The following is a 17818-nucleotide window of genomic DNA, read 5'->3' on the forward strand; positions in this document are numbered from 1 at the left end:
TAAGAAAACATCCTCGTCGCTTTCATAATTGTAAAATATTATAACAATAAGCCCTGATCATGTAAAACGAATCTGTTATTCTAACACGTATTGATATTGTGTGATACATCCAGGGTCTCGGAACAGTGGTGCACTTCTGTTGCTTTTATTTAGAACATAAAAAAAAACGAAAAATGAGTAGAACATTACTTTTGCTATTACGTGCATAAAAAAGATCGTGTCATACCATACTTAGCCATCAGAATGGAAGTAACGAAATTGGTTTTGTACAAAATAGTAATTTTTTATCGTACCAATAAACTCATCAAAGATATAAGCCATACAAATTTGTACACCAGAAGAGCGTTTCGTCCACAAACGACTAATCAGCAACCTTTGACCCATAAAAAAGTTGAACGCAAAAAAAGGATTAAATTCTATTAATTAATTACTGAAAGAGGAAGATCATAAGCTTTTTCAACAATTCAAATGTGTAAGGGGCTCTAAATGAGATTTATGGTGATAGAATGTCTTGTTCTTACATTGGTATGCATATTCCATTCCATATGATGAATTATGTGCAAACATGTAATGGTCACTAATACATTTTTAACACCAATTGTACTTGTAAAACATATTTACAATTTAAATAGGTCGTGCATGGTACTGATGTCTTAGAGGACACTTATCAAACCCTTGTCCTGAAATAGATAAATAGATTGCATAGTAAAGTTATCATAACAAAACACCTTTGTTTGACTTATTTCACTTAAATTGCATCCTATGAACGTAGTAATCACAAAAAAAAACCTTCAATGTCAAAATAGTATGACAAATACATATATAATTTAAATCTCCGGGTGTAGTACTTCATATATAATCAATGTTGTTAAATGTGAATTAATGAAAAAAGACTTGGTTGTGTAACTTTTTTCTATCGAAGGAATATATAACGAAAGAAATGCATGGCGAACGTTATTTTCGGTTTGTATTTTTTTTGTATTTGAAATGACCATGAATATAAACGGCTTCAGAAGCAATATACGTGTCACATGGGTTCACAGATGTATCCCATTAGCATTACGTAGATTTGTGAACTTATGGTTTTGCAATATTTCGGTCAAACATTGGCAGACACAGTAAAGAGACGACCTGCATCTAAGTTGCATATGCCTCCCATTCTACTGTTAAATTTTTAATCTGTGAAAAGTTAAAAGTTGAAGAATGGGTGTTTAAGACGAACTTAAGGTATAAGCATGCCGTTCCAGCTGTGCAACAAAGCATCCTGCTCAATCACACTGCATGAATGGTAATTAGCAGAAAAAAAGAGGAGTTATAGTAAGGCATACGTATGACTATAACACGTCTGCTTGGTCAACAGAATTGAGAAAAAAATACTCATTAGTTTATATCTTACATATTTTATTTTGTTTTGTAAGACGTTTTATATTGGTTTTTTTTTATTTTTCTTGTCGGGACATTTGATACCCAAATGTATGGTATGGAGTTTTCGTATCAATGATATCTGAACGGTTGACTATAATTTCTTACATCCAATGCATTTAATCTTTGGAAGATAGTTGTCTCATTGCCATTCAAAGACCATCTTCTTTATTTTTTGTTGTGTTGATCAAGTTGTTATTTCTTTATATGAGTTTGACTTTGATACATTGTACCATTGGTTCGCAGGAAAAAAATCAAGCAAAAATATAAATTGTGCTCAAGTACTCTAGACACCTTTTTGAAAAACACGTTAACATTTTTTGACTGAAATAAAGAAACAACAAGTACATATTTACAGATGCTATACCTAAAATTCCTATTAGTGTCATTCCTACGTCAGTGGCATGTTAATGTCCCAAACATGATATCAGCCGCCCTTATTGTTCTAGTACAAACGATTTGGCAGATCACCTTTCGTGACAATTTATCAAACTTTAGATGATAAAATTCAACTTGGAACACTCCACTTCTGCACAGCAAAAATGACTTTAAAGTCATCATACTGATTAAATGAGAAACAGAAGGATAGCCATCATATCACAGATTGAAGTACATTATCCTGTGGAAAAGAATTGACCTTATTTGACTTCAAAATCTTTTAAAGTTCAAAATTGAATATATCTTTTGTTACTTCGTCCATTGATTGTGTGAGGATATTTAACTTCATAATTTCATGTAAGAGCATAACTATTGCAGCTTAGTAAAGCTACAATGTGTATATTTATTCTAAAAAAATATATTACCATTATGGAAGTTAAACTTTGTTTGCCAAGTTGAATGTTAAGCCATAGGCGTAGACTGTTCGGTCACATACTCGATAGAAGCAAATGCAACTCCGTGCCTGGGAAGTAGCTGGCAGTCAGCAGTGTTTCATTGCGGAAGAATTGTTGGCACGCATTATCAATTCATTTAGCTATATGGGCATACGACAGTTTGTTCTATGTTAAATGCTAATTTGATTTCCATTTTGATAAACATTTGCACGTTAATGAACTTGAGACGATATTTTTTGTCTTTGGTGCTATGCATTGGTTGCAAGTATGACGTCGACACAATAAAATTGTTATGTGTTACAGAAACTTTAACAGTTATAGTATTTAACAGTGGATATTCGAATTAGTCGTTTAACTGTGTTTGTATTGTCTTTCAATTTTATTTTTTTTTTGGGGGAGGGGGTGTTTTGTATATGCAACTTCGTGTTTCTGTGGTTCTTATAACGTGACTCTGTTCTTTAGAAGATCCCGTCAGTATGATATTGTTCTATTTCATGTCATTGTGATATATTTCTGGTATGAATTTCAAAATGCGTTGAACCATAAACGTCAAAATCATTCAATCGCGTAGTGGAATTAGCTATTTGTGAATTCTTATATCATGTATAAATTCTAGATATACCTTTTGGACTAGTTTAAATCTCGGTCTATTTCTAAAATTAATTCTAACATACTTTTGATTTTTTAACCATGTATGCAAAACTTGGCTATGTGAAATGAAATTTTAAAATTGTGTGTATGTACATTGAACGACAAATATATGTGACGTATCAAATTTTTTGACGTCAGACACGCAAATAAATAAATGTGTTTGTAGATAGATGTGTTTGTGTTCTGTTAAATTGTTCCTTTTAAAATTAATATTGTTACACGATGATGAGTATTGACTGCTGTTCTCATATTTTGACTATTTTATTTATTGTGTCTGTTTAATTAACGCATCATTGTAAATATAACCGAATTTGATGAGACTGTCATCAAAGTGAGAGTGTTATTGCTATATAATCTGGTTTAATCTACCGTTTTCTGCATTTGAAAATGCCTGTACTAAAGTCGGGAATATGACAGTTCTTATCCATTCGTTTATGATGCGTCTTGTATTTTGATTTTGCCATGTCATTATAGAGTTTCCGGATTGATTTTTCTCTTGGTTCAGTATTTTTGGTGGTTTAACTTTTTAAATGGTTCCTTAATTCCTTTTTTTTTGGCACAGGAGCTGTAAATAATAAACCAAGGTTTGGAAGACAAGCCGTTTAACAACCTGTCGTATTAAGAGACTGCTTATTCGTCGTGCCCGGCAGCTCGATCACTACTGGCCTCCGGGTATTTTTTGTAGAGTTCGAACATTGTTCCGTCGACTTCAATGAGGCAATGTAAGAACGTTTTCAAGAGACCAGTCACCGTATGATCAATGGGATAATAACCATCGACGCTAGAACATGAGACGCTGTCAAACAAAATCAGTGGTCAGATAGGATTCGGGTTTTTTTTTACGACCAGTCGACGGCATAATACGAGGTATGGCGGGAAAATAAAACTTCCTATGAACAAAATAACATTTGCCCAACGGCTGCATTCGTTGCTGGTGTTGTTATAGTATGGGATTGCTTTTAATATGCATATTCTGAAGGGCAACATGATGAACGGACAGACATACAGGGATTTGGTGCTTAAAACATTGTAGTCACTCATTTTGATCATCACCAACTTGTACATGGACGACAACGATAGAAAAAAAGTGACAAGGACTGTAACCTAGTACAAAGACCAAGCAGTCATTGTTTGGTGTTATTTTCACTATTTCTATGAACGCAAAATTTGAAAGCATAGTAGCTTCATAAGTATCCAAACTTTTAAAAGTTTAATGTTTGTGTATAGAATATATGTTTGCAAAATTGCTACATGAAGATTTTCTCTTTTTCGAGGATTTAACTGATGTTTTTAAATGAAGAAAAATAGAAGCAATAAAATTTCGGTGCTGAACTTTTAGAGGACTGTATATAATAACATGAAAAAGTAGTTGATAATGCAAAAACATATTATGAAAGTTGTTGTCCATTGGTTTGATGTGTTTGAGCGTTTGATTTTGCGATTTCATAAGGGATTTTCCGTTTTGAATTTTCTACGGACTTTAAAAGTATTATTATTCAGCAAAATATATGACAAAAAATACAAACAAAAAAACATCGATATATGGTCTTCATGTGTTATGAACATTGACCATGTTTATGTGCGTCTTTTAGAAGGATATGTTCTTTATTCGCAAAACAAACAAAAACAAATTTTAGTTAATAATAGAAAAACAAAGGATATACTGGATCAGTCCTTACCACACAATCTGTTCGCCAAAACAAAAATTCAGAGAAAAGGTGCTTTTATTAATGTTTTTCATCTAAAAGTCACAGTGTTCTTAGATGTATGTACTGTCAAACTTTTTAAAACTTTTTCGAAAATTCGAAAGCAAGTTTGATTGTGTCTCACGTTGCAAGATGAACGAATGATTATATAGCCGCATGATAAATTGATATTAACTTCTTGTCATCTTTGTACAATCTCTACCACACAGAAGATTGACAATATTTAAAACAAGTTGGAGGTTACTTTCGATGTTATAAAACTGACTTACCAATTAGAATTATTTATTTCCAAACATGAGCTACATGACAAATAGCACATGTGGTGCAGGATCGGCTTACCTGTCCGAAGCACATGAGATCAACTCAAGTTTTTCATGGGGTTCATGTAGCTCAGTCTTTTTTAGCTCACCTGGCCCGAAGGGCCAAGTGAGCTTTTCTCATCACTTGGCGTCCGTCGTCGTCCGTCGTCGTCCGTCGTCGTCGTCCGTCGTCGTTAACTTTTACAAAAATCTTCTCCTCTGAAACTACTGGGCCAAATCAAACCAAACTTGGCCACAATCATCATTGGGGTATCTAGTTTAAAAAATGTGTGGCGTGACCCGGTCAACCAACCATGATGGCCGCCACGGCTAAAAATAGAACATAGGGGTAAAATGCAGTTTTTGGCGTATAACTCAAAAACCAAAGCATTTAGAGCAAATCTGACATGGGTTAAAAATGTTTATCAGGTCAAGATCTATCTGCCCTGAAATTTTCAGATGAATCGGTCATCGGTTGTCGGGTTGCTGCCCCTGAATTGGTAATTTTGAAGAAATTTTGCTGTTTTTGGTTATTATCTTGAATATTATTATAGTTAGAGATAAACTGTAAGCAGCAATAATGTTCAGCTAAGTAAGATCTACAAATAAGTCAACATAATCAAAATGGTCAGTTGACCCGTTTAGGAGTTATTGCCCTTTATAGTCATTTTTTAACCATTTTTCGTTAATTAAAGTAATCTTTTACAAAAATCTTCTCCTCTGAAACTACTTGGCCAAATTAATCCAAACTTGGCCACAATCATCTTTGGGGTATCTAGTTTAAAAAATGTGTGGCGTGACCTGGTCAACCAACCAAGATGGCCGCCACGGCTAAAAATAGAACAAAGGGGTAAAATGCAGTTTTTGGCTTATAACTCAAAAACCAAAGCATTTTGAGGAAATCTGACATGGGATAAAAATGTTTATCAGGTCAAGATCTATCTGCCCTACAATTTTCAGATGAATCGGTCAATCGGTTGTTGGGTTGCTGCCCCTGAATTGGTAATTTTGAGGAAATTTTGCTGTTTTTGGTTATTATCTTGAATATTATTATAGATAGAGATAAACTGTAAACAGCAATAATGTTCAGCTAAGTAAGATCTACAAATAAGTCAACATGACCAAAATGGTCAGTTGACCCGTTTAGGAGTTATTGCCCTTTATAGTCAATTTTTAACCATTTTTCGTAAATTAAAGTAATCTTTTACAAAAATCTTCTCCTCTGAAACTACTTGGCCAAATTAATCCAAACTTGGCCACAATCATCTTTGGGGTATCTAGTTTAAAAAATGTGTGGCGTGACCCGGTCAACCAACCAAGATGGCCGCCACCGCTAAAAATAGAACAAAGGGGTAAAATGCAGTTTTTGGCTTATAACTCAAAAACCAAAGCATTTTGAGGAAATCTGACAGGGATAAAAATGTTTATCAGGTCAAGAACTATCTGCCCTGAAATTTTCAGATGAATCGGTCAATCGGTTGTTGGGTTGCTGCCCCTGAATTGGTAATTTTGAGGAAATTTTGCTGTTTTTGGTTATTATCTTGAATATTATTATAGATAGAGATAAATTGTAAACAGCAATAATGTTCAACAAAGTAAGATCTACAAATAAGTCAACATGACCAAAATGGTCAGTTGACCCCTTTAGGCGTTATTGCCCTTTATAGTCAATATTTAACCATTTTTCATAAATCTAAGTAATCTTTTACAAAATCTCCACTGAAACTACTAGGCCACAATCATCTTTGGGGTATCTAGTTTGAAAAATGTGTCCGATGACCTGGTCATTCAACCAAGATGGCCGCCACGGCTAAAAATAGAACATAGGGGTAAAATGCAGTTTTTTGCTTATAACTATGAAACCAAAGCATCTAGAGCAAATCTGACAAGAAGTTAAATTGTTAATCAAGTCAATATCTATCTGCCCTGAATTTTTCAGATGAATTGGACAACTGGTTGTTGGGTTGCTGCCCTCCAATTGGTAATTTTTAAAGAAATTTTGCCGTTTTTGGTTATCTTGAATACTATTATAGATAGCGATAAACTGTAAACAGCAATAATGTTCAGCAAAGTAAGATCTACAAATAAGTCAACATGACCTAAATGGTCAATTGACCCCTTAAGGAGTTATTGCCCTTTATAGTCAATTTTTAACAATTTTCATTCATTTGGTAAATTTATGTAAATGTTTACCAAATATAGTTCTCTGTTACTAATGGGCAAAGTTCATGATAGATATAATTGTAAGAAGCAAAATCGTTCAGTAAAGTAAGAACTTCAAACACATCACCATCACCAAAATACAATTTTGTCATGAATCCATTTGTGTCCTTTGTTTAATATGCACATGGACCAAGGTGAGCGACACAGGCTCTTTAGAGCCTCTAGTTTATTTGTTGTTTATGTACTCTTTTATATATCTTTATTCATGGCGTTGTCATTTTATTTTAGACTTATGGGTTCCTTTGAATGTTCCTCTGTTATCTTTTGCCTCTCGTTTGAAGAAATAGAAAAACATTAATGTTTTAGACATCATAGATTACCTTTTTATTACTAGTTAGTTTCAATAACTTGACATGAGGTTGAATGAATTGTTCAATCCTCACTACTGATTGTTCGTGAGAATTAAAGCAAACGACACAGAACTTTTACACAGGAGGTTTTGTTATAATTTTTCTTAAACAGATGTAAAGGGTGACATTTGATAAATATTTGATTTGTTTTTACACACACCTGTATATTTCTTTACAAGATTATTACTACCCCTTCTGTGTGAACTAGTAATGTTCTGTGTATAATGTGATGTTCTATGCCAAGTTGTTAAAGAGTAATATGAATTCAGTACCCTGTTATATCTTACTTCATACATGACTTCTAATCAATGAAATATGTCAGTAATAGATGGTTTGTACGACCAGGTTACGTGTTAACATATTTTGAGATTGTATATCAGTAAAACTGCTATATGGTTCTTGAGGGCGTTAAACTGTCGCCCTAGTAAATATATTTGAAATGAATACTGTTTATAATTCATTTATTTTGCATATAAAACTTATTACTATTGTAATCAAATAGACATGCTGATAACATTTAAATGTCGGTTTATGAACTACATCTTGCATACATTTTTCCATTTGTGAGTTCTGTTTGCGTATTTGCTGGAATATCAAGCCATTGATCATTCCAAAAGCAGTTGTGTGTTTCGTAAGTATTTCCATATCGTGATTTTATGCCTGTAAAAAGAAAAAAAAGTATCATAATAACAAATTTTTTTTCCATTGCATCATCTATCATTTTAAATAATAAAATAAGATGTGTTTTTATAAATGATATGTGTGTTTGTGACAAAAGTTTCTAAATTCCCACCTCGTCAACTAACGAAGATATAACATAATGTTACCCACTTGTTTTTAATGTGGATTTATATGTAATTTTTTACGTAACCTGAATTGATTTTTTGGAAGATTTTTTTTTGTCATGACAATGTTAGTGATTGCATTTTAGATATTTGAGTTTCTCCTTTGTATCTTCTTTATCTTGTTCCGATGATTTTTTATCAACTTTAATGAATATGTCTTTTATTCTTTTATTCAATGAATATGGTTTGCTTTTAAAGTCAGTACAACAATATAAAGAATACATTGAAATACTCACCAGAAAAAAAATATTCATATCCTGTCGATAAGAACACTCCACATGAATTTGTCGGAGAAAGAATTTTAACAATACTTGGAAGCTTGATCTACAACATTACAAAAGTATATTACAAAAGACAAGTAATGATATTTAAAATATTCATGTACAACCTTTTAAAATTAATAATTGACTTGCAATCAAATATTTATTTCTGTATATGTATTTATAACACAGGCATATAATCCAAGAATTTTAACGAAATATGCATCATTCAAATCTTCGTTTTCTAGTTTTCTGTTCGTTAAGATGTGCTATTTTTTTCAATAATGTTTTGTTAGTATAACATTTTCAAATATGGGTATTCTTAAAATTTTTATATCTGGCATTTCTCCGTATGTTGTATATTATTTTCTGTAAAAATAATTCAGTTTGTATTTCAGAACACTTCCAAAGCAATGTTTGTTATTTTTCAGTCTTTAGCATTTTTTAATCCAGTAAAGTTTACCCAGACAGCATACTTCTGATTTTTAAGAAAAATAATAAGAAATAAATTGAGCACACATAAACCAATTTGATATGAAATGCTTTTTGGAACTGAACATTTCTTAAATGAAGAAAACTACGGGATTGTGTTCTAGATATTACGAACAGTAAATTGCGGTACATTTAAAAAAAAAACTATACATGGTTACTCACTATAAAATTATAATTCGGCTCAACTGTGTATTCAATTTTATCGCCCACGCGTCTCTGGCTTTTTATTATTCCTTTTGTTGCTACAATAAAAAATAAAATTATATTCAAATGATGTTTGTCAAACTTATCAGGTTTGCAAATACATTAATCATTGTTGCATATTAAGCATTTAAGATGAAACCTCTCAGAAGTATGTTTCCAAAACTCAGGCATAGCTTTGTTTTGTTCTTTTTTTTATTTTTCGGGATAATCATATATTTGTGTTTAAGCGCACACATGAGTCTTATATAAACGAACGTGACTTTAGCATCCATAGTTATAAACCTGCTATATTTTGATGACCATGCTAGTTTTCGTTTTGTCCCCAAGAGTATCACAAGAATAGAAGTTAGCACTTTTAAAGTGACATGAAATATCATTGAAATGTTCATTTTCATACATATAGTAAATTATTTATAGCATGTTATTCGACACATTCAGAATGATCCTGTCCCAATTACAAATATCTTTCTCAATTAAATAACTGAGAAACTATGAAACAAACTTTGATATAATTAGATATTGTATAATCTTCAAGCTTACCGAAAGTAGCCCGGCATAACTTCTTTTGATTTGTATCATACTGTGGACATTTTTTGCATCTTTTACCCCGTGCCTCCGACAAAACACATAGCAGCACAAGACAAATTATGGTCACAATAGTTAGCTTCATGGTTATTCTGAAAGATAAAATAGCAATTTTCAGGATAGTTAAAAATTATATGTTTCTCATCGAAAACTAAATTAATTTAATTATCAGGTTTACAAGACACAAAAGAGGTATCCCTTGAAAACAATTGCAACTTATCATGAATAGTCCTAGTATGCTTGATTGATACATTTGTTTTCTAATTCTTTTATAGTAGGTTGATATCAAGGTGTTGATAACAAGGAGGATTTGTTAAAAAGTATTTATATATATATATATATATATATATACAACTCGTCTAAACATCAACCCAACAATGTTAGATCTGTAAATTTGCTTTCGCAAATTTTTGGTTCTTCCCTCGCCGGGATTCGAACCCATGCTACTGTGATATCGTGACACCAAATCGCCTGCACTGCAGCCGTCCCGCTAGACCACACGACCACCTGGGCTCTCAAAAAAAGAGCTTTCGGTGGCCATATGTTACCTTTCCACGTCAGTTTTATATATATATATAAGCACGTCTGAGTCAGTGACAACCCTACAACAGATGTATCCATCGGATCGTTGTCACTGACTCAGACGTGCTTATGAATATAATTATTTTCTGTGACTGTATCTTGTAAACATTAATTTGTAGGATCCTTTACTATAGATAATTTAGCTGATCTGTAACAATAACATCTTCATGCCTTATATATCATGTACTGTAGTACGCCGCTAGATTAAAACTGACGTGGAATGGTAACACATGGCCAGCGAAAGCTCTTTTTTTGAGAGCCCAGGTGGTCGTGTGGTCTAGCGGGACGGCTGCAGTGCAGGCGATTTGGTGTCACGATATCACAGTAGCATGGGTTCGAATCCCGGCGAGGGAAGAACCAAAAATTTGCGAAAGCAAATTTACAGATCTAACATTGTTGGGTTGATGTTTAGACGAGTTGTATATATATATATATATATATATATATACGAGTCTACATTGAAAACTACGTTCAAACCTATGACTGCGTTGGATAAAAACCGCAATTTTTATACGTGTGCATGTTAAACCAATTTCGTTGTAGAAGGGTCTAAAAACAGCACAAACAACATTTTCCAAATGACCAAAAGAGTGAAAAAGTATATTTAAACAAAACGCATTTGACTAACAGGTCGAACAACTGATGTTCTTTAACCCTGCTGACTGCCATTGGCGATTGCCAAATAAAATTGATCACAGGTTGTAACAAAATGGATCTTATTATAAATTTAATACGTCACAGAAAAAAAAATTGTTAACTTGTGGACAGGATGTTGTGCCACAAACATTCGGTGTCAATATTTCTTTAGTACACCATATCCGGATTTCGACAATAAATGTCTCTTCAGTGATGTTAGGGATCGAAACGGTATTTGGAAGGCCATATAAAAAGCACCCTCATTTTTAGAGAAAGTACCCTCATATATATATATATATATATAGATATCGGGTTATAACTATATTAGATTAAGGTATACGAGTTGTTTGTCTTTTATTATAAAACATTTATTACTAATCAAAGCAGTGTAAACACATTCCTTGATCTTTGAATTAAGGTGTGAACTAATTTATCTGTTTGTTGTATTTTGATTTTTGAATTCAAAACATACTTTAACAGAAGATACTATAGTGTTTCAACATTATCAAATGAATGAAGATGACTCTTACAACATTACTTTTATAAAAAGAAAAGTTGCCTATTTTGTTATGTAGAAAGAAAATGAGTTCCGTAACCTCAATTTTTCTGACCAACTTTTGAAGTGCTATTTTATTTTAAAATGCTATCGCTTAGATCTTTGTTCATATAAAAAAAAGAAATGAGTATACCATATATCTATAGACTATTATACAATTTTGAAAAAGCTACATTATATATATTTTTTTTTAATTCTAACAATTTTAATGTTTAACATCACCTAATCCAACCCCTTTTTACCTTCAATATGAAAAAAACAATTCTGACATGTAGTAAAATAGTGTAAATTGTATATAATTGTTTAAAATTGATTTTCACATTTTAAACAAATAAGATAACTGCTTTGTTAAATGACAAAAATCTTAAGTGTAGTACCATAAAACTTGTTTGAATAAATAGACATCGGATTAGTAGAATAAGTTGAAAATATGAGTAGCGAACAATCCAAACTTTTTAAACAACTGAATATAAATTAATCACATCTATCTTACCTTGTTCAAGATGAAAAAATGTTTGCGTGTTTGTTAATAATAAAACGTCTATATATATACAGAAATTAACCGGTTTATATCATCGTTACTTTTAATTTATCGTTTCTTAAAACAATCGCTATTGTATTGTTTTGCGTTTTATGTTTTGGTTGAAAATGTATTAGTGTCAGATTCATTGATAAATTTCTACTAAAACAACAAAAAATATATTATAAAAATTGCATATCCGGGTTTACAGGTTTCTCAAGGACGTTGAAGTCATCTGTCATTAATAATTTACATTTATCATGACCACGATCAGTAAGATATATCACGTATATAGCCTATGAAAAACATATAACGGAATGCATAGCGTTCTTTTAGAACATACTTACATTGTTATTCCGTACCTTTGAGTACCTTCTACCTGTAGTTGTAAATTATCGTACTTTGTAAAATCTTTTATAATTGTATTGGTCTTTTCATGCACATCTCCATGTACATCAAACTTGAATCTCATGTTTACCAACGCTCGTCAGGTTTAGCCAAAAGTAAAATGACAAAAATTCCAAACTCGAAGAAAAGTTCAAAAGAGAAAGTAGTTTATCAAATGGCAAAATCGAATCGGAAATCAACTCTCAGATTATTGACTTGGTAAAGGCATTTTCCAATGCATAAAATGGTGGATTTACCGGTGATTTATAACTAGCTTAACTCTCCTCACTATATGACTTTTAATTATGGTGACTATAAAAATTATTTACTTCAGAATTTATTTCCATATACAGTAATTCATCTAATGACAGAAGTGTATATTGCAACGACTTTCTCTAAAGTTCTGGAGTTGACACTCATATTGATATATTGTAAACTATATTGACTATCTTTACATATCTTTAAGCAAGATAGAATCTTATTTTATTTCATACACATTTTTTGGAATATGATAGATTAAAAGCAACCGTTTTGCTCTCATTCCATATGGAATTTACTGACACCATATATACCGTATTAGATACCTAGCACACTATGAAGCCAGCAATATTACATTTTCGATTGTTGTATTGGATATAATTGAAAATCATTGAAAAACATGAACGTATCAAACGTAACGGGCTTGTGCAAGTTATACTATACGTGTATTAACTTTATTTTCATGAATATGGAATGCGTGGTTTTACTAACGTGCTTCCAATTCTATAAATATAGGCAACAGTAGTTTACCGCTGTACAAGTCAAAAATCGATTGAGAGAAAGCAAATACGGGTTACAAACTACACCGAAGCAACACACCAACTATATAAAATTGTGTAGGTTGTTGAACACTTAAATTCGAGTATCACCTTTTTCTGCAAAATCCAGCAAATAAAACGGAATACACATTAGTTTGTAGCTTGCACGTCATTTGATAATTTGTAGAGTGTTGTCTCGTTGAAAATCATTCCGTATCATCTTGTTTTGTATAATACCATGCAATTGAAAGATTTTTCTGATTTTGTACTTTTTAAACTTGTCCATTTCAATTGTAAACTTTAGGTTTCATTTGTCGTGCTTAAAGTAACTGCAAAAAGTAGATACAAAGGACAATAGTTGACAATAAGCCAGTATCACATTTAGCAGACAAAAAGCTTTGAATTGTTAAGCAGAACATGCAGAACCCTTTGTGTATATCAATGAAACATATGCATTCCGGATTGAGGATCGTGCTTGTATTATAACAAAAAAGCAAAAAAGCATAAGATAGATAAGAAAGAATCAATACTCAAAATTTGAAGAGGGACCAACAAAATCACAAAATGAAAAAATAATAGACAACCTATTGTGGAAACCGATTATTAAATCTATATAATAACAAAATCACAAATGTTAAGATAATAGACAACCTATTGTATAAATCGATTATTTAAACAGAAAAATTAGCATAATAAACTCAATGTAACCTGTGGGTCTAAGATTGAATAAGCAGATCCTACTAATTAAGTAACAATTAAAAAAATATTTGTAAATGTGTTAAAATGTTAAAAGACAAATAATGTATTAAGTTACTTAAAATATATAATAAAGAGATCGAAGACAATATTAAAAAAAAAACATCGAAAAAGGACGATGAAAGGTCAAAAAAGAAAATTTTGAAGGTAGGTGATACAAATAAATTGTAAACCAAAAAAATTTACGTACTTAAATAAGATGAATCATCAACACACATAATTTATTATAAAAATTATAAAAAAAAATGCGTGGAAGGTACTGACATCTTAGGGTTCGCATAAAATTCTTATCCTGAAGTAGACGAATATATTTCCTTGTGCAATTAACAACATGTTTTTATATTTGTATTCCTAAATATATTTACGTGTTACTTTACATCAATATAACCACATATGTGTACATGTTACATTACACATCAATTACATTTGATAAACATTAGGATATAAACATTATCTTTTGCGTTTGTCTTATAGAAAAACATTAGCAGTTCACATGATTGATAATTAGATTTAAAATACTATGGACTCATTTTTATTAGTTTGATACTAGTTCTCGTGAATTACGTGGATACAGACGAGTCACGAAATTAAATGTTCAACGAATGAAAAATTTCTATTCTGCATGAAAGTCCTTAGTTTCTGAATTGTTATCTTAGTGTGATACGAAGCTTACTTCAATAAGAGACATTGGTGAAGATTATCCCCACTTAATTACAGGTGGCACTGTTGTAGATCAGGTCCAACATCTGTTTGTATGATAAGAAATCAGCATGCATTCATTGGCACATGATACACAAATATTGGCACTCACACCACATCTTCCTATATCTATATTTGTTGATAATTAAGCCTTAATTATAATTATTTCGTTTGTATTATTGTTTATTTTAAACACTTTTAATAAATTAATGATAAATGTTTCAAATTTTGAATATATTGCCCAAACAAAAAGAAAGAACTATTAAAATGAGTGTATGTGTATTATCATGCAGTGGAAGAAAAAAGCGAGATTTTTGTCACATAATTACAAGTAAAAGACTATTATTTCTTTATTTATTAATAAAAAAATGGAATGTAAAAGAGTTGTTAGATACATAGGTACATGTATAGGAAGGTGTGGTATGAGTGCCAATTACTAAGACATCTAAGTAACAATTTATAAAAGTAAACCATTATGTACATGTATGTATTTATGACTATATTATAATAATTAAATATTTTACACAAATATATAAATTAAGCATGTTTTTTTATTTGTTTAATTTTTCAAATATTTTTCACTAATTGAACTGAAAGAAATCTTTATATTTATATATACATGTATGACAGCTTAAAAACAAAACTCAGCTTTCAATTCCAAATTTGATGGATTTTTTCATGAAGACACTTTTTAAATTTTCAAATGAGAATCAAATGACAGAAATCAGAATTTTGGAAAAGACTTTGCACATTTTACATCAATATCAAAAGAGATATAGCTGGAACCAATAGTGTTAAATACTCTTCAATACAGCTCCGCAATTTAACAACAATAGATTTCTGAAATTCCAGTGACTATGAACCAAAAATCATTTAAATGACTATTTTTTGCCAAAGTAAAGTGGGATATCAAAAAGAGCTAGAAATCACCTACAAAATGATTACATAAAGAAAGACCTCAACAATTGTTATGTAATATCAGTGTGACTGTGTTCCAGGTTACATAATACAGGCCTAACAGCTCATTGTAAACATGTCTCTGTAGTTTACTTTGACATGACAGTTTTCCTCTTTTATAAAAAAACGAGAAACGAGAAACACGTATAAATTACATAAACAAACGACAACTATTGTTCATCAGATTCCTGACATAGGACAGGTGCATAGCTGTTTAGATTTTTTGAGGTCCGATTTGAAGGGTCGGAAGAATAAATAATTCAAGGTAAATGCAATAAAAAACCGACCAATATAGAAGGTGTTTTCTTTTCACGTTTATTATTACCATTGTTGGCAAAAAAAAGTACTTTATTAAACTCACGAACCTTATTTACTGGTTGCCTCTCTTAGAAACAGTACATTCTCATAATTTAAGAGCGAGGGAATAGATATAGGAAGATTTGGTGTGAGTGCCAATGAGACAACTCTCCATCCAAATAAAAATTTAAAAAGTAAACCATTATAGGTTAAAGTACGGCCTTATATACATATGTACCCAAATTAAAGTTATGTAGCTTATTGATATAAGACATTTTGGTATGAGCGCCAATGAGACTGAATAAGAAAGACATTAGCTTAAAGGATTTGGGATCTTGGTATCTGTATTGGTTTGTATTCTTCCACTGCCAAAAAAGGATTTTATCTTCCCACTTGATACATTTGAATTTATATATAACAACATTACAGAGGCGCCTTTATATATGGAGTATTTACATCTATCAGTTAATACAATATTCCAGACATTTCCTTTCATGATTCCCTTAAGGGTTTCTGTGTATAAGGAATCCTTAATTCAAACCAAGAGTTATAAGGGATAAATCTTGAAGAATCCCTTTACAATTTGACGGACGCCATCATAGATTGGTTGATCGTTATGGAATATCTGTTTTTCAGATAACGACAAATATGTTTCAATTGAAGTTATCCTAGCCCCGTCCTGTTTTTTTGTCAAATGTGACTACCGAATAAGACTCGTAAGCGCGTTTTGTTCTTACATGACCAACATGACGGGTGCCACATGTTGATGAGGATAGTCGTACCCTATAGAGTACATAAAAGCAACCTTGAATTTTGCTGTGGTTTGGTTGGTCGATTTTTAGTTTTGTAGGTTATTTTTAGTATACTGTTGTTTGATATTTTTTCATGGAATTGTTATGTGTTTGTTTTCAACTTATAACTTTAATTATCTCTTTGATAATTGTTGCCTCTCTTCCATTGCTGTTGAATTTCTGATATAAAGAATCGTTTGTATAATTAGAAATTCTAAATGATAACACTTGCCATCAATATTACAGACAAAATTTGTTTTATTTGTATTATTAAATCATTGAATTTAGACGGGTCTTTGCTAAGATTGATAATATAATAGGCTTTTTAACTAAACAGTAACAAGTCTGGCATTTAAGGGGCACACTTCGTACCAATAGGATATCCATACCACCTTTCCGTAGACTGTATTTTCTAAATGCACATAGATTGTTTCCAAGGATAAAAAAATAAACAGCTTTCATCATCTAGTCACATTGCCAGTAAGTGTAGCAAAAAGGTAACAAACTAATATTGGAAAAAACATTTTATATCTTTTAAATATTGTAAATATGTGTGTTCTCCAGCATACATACTATATAATATACATATCTGCACAAAGAACAGTACTTTGTGGTGAAATACCATCGAAAATAGTTTGTCACATTTGTCACAACCGGTTGTATCCGGTTGCATCCGAGAAGAAAATGGTCGAAACCAATATTCCCTTGAATTTGACATTTGTAGAAAAATAATCCTAATTGCAGTTAAAAGGATTGGGTCATAATCTTACTTTTTTTTGTGTTTCAAAGCACCGTTATATTTTCTATTTGTTGTTTCTATGGAATATTTTAGTAACTTGAGGTTATGTTGGACCCATTCTATTTAATATTTTTATTAATGATTTGTTCTTTTTTGTAAAAAAAATGTTCTTTATATAATTATGCTTATGACAATACTTTGTCAAAGTCTGGAAATTCCTTACAAGATGTA

General features: G+C 31.4%; 1 protein-coding gene across 2 annotated transcripts; it reads right to left on the minus strand.

The window, feature by feature from the left end:
* Positions 1–7928: 7928 nt before the first annotated feature.
* On the minus strand, positions 7929–14316 carry LOC134681635 (NTR domain-containing protein-like). 2 transcript variants are annotated; one of them, XM_063541287.1, is made up of 5 exons: positions 14295–14316; positions 9826–9962; positions 9244–9323; positions 8566–8653; positions 7929–8144 (listed from the first exon to the last, which is right to left on the minus strand). In XM_063541287.1, the coding sequence occupies exons 2-5, from the start codon at positions 9953–9955 to the stop codon at positions 8014–8016; spliced, it is 429 nt and encodes a 142-aa protein (XP_063397357.1). In that variant the 5' UTR covers positions 9956–9962; positions 14295–14316; the 3' UTR covers positions 7929–8013. The 2 variants fall into 2 exon arrangements, with proteins under 2 accessions (XP_063397357.1, XP_063397354.1); XM_063541284.1 differs by lacking the exon at positions 14295–14316 and adding an exon at positions 12138–12268.
* Between the last annotated feature and the right edge of the window lie 3502 nt (positions 14317–17818).

The sequence above is a fragment of the Mytilus trossulus genome, chromosome 8 (assembly GCF_036588685.1).
Source record: "Mytilus trossulus isolate FHL-02 chromosome 8, PNRI_Mtr1.1.1.hap1, whole genome shotgun sequence".
NCBI lineage: Eukaryota > Metazoa > Mollusca > Bivalvia > Mytilida > Mytilidae > Mytilus > Mytilus trossulus.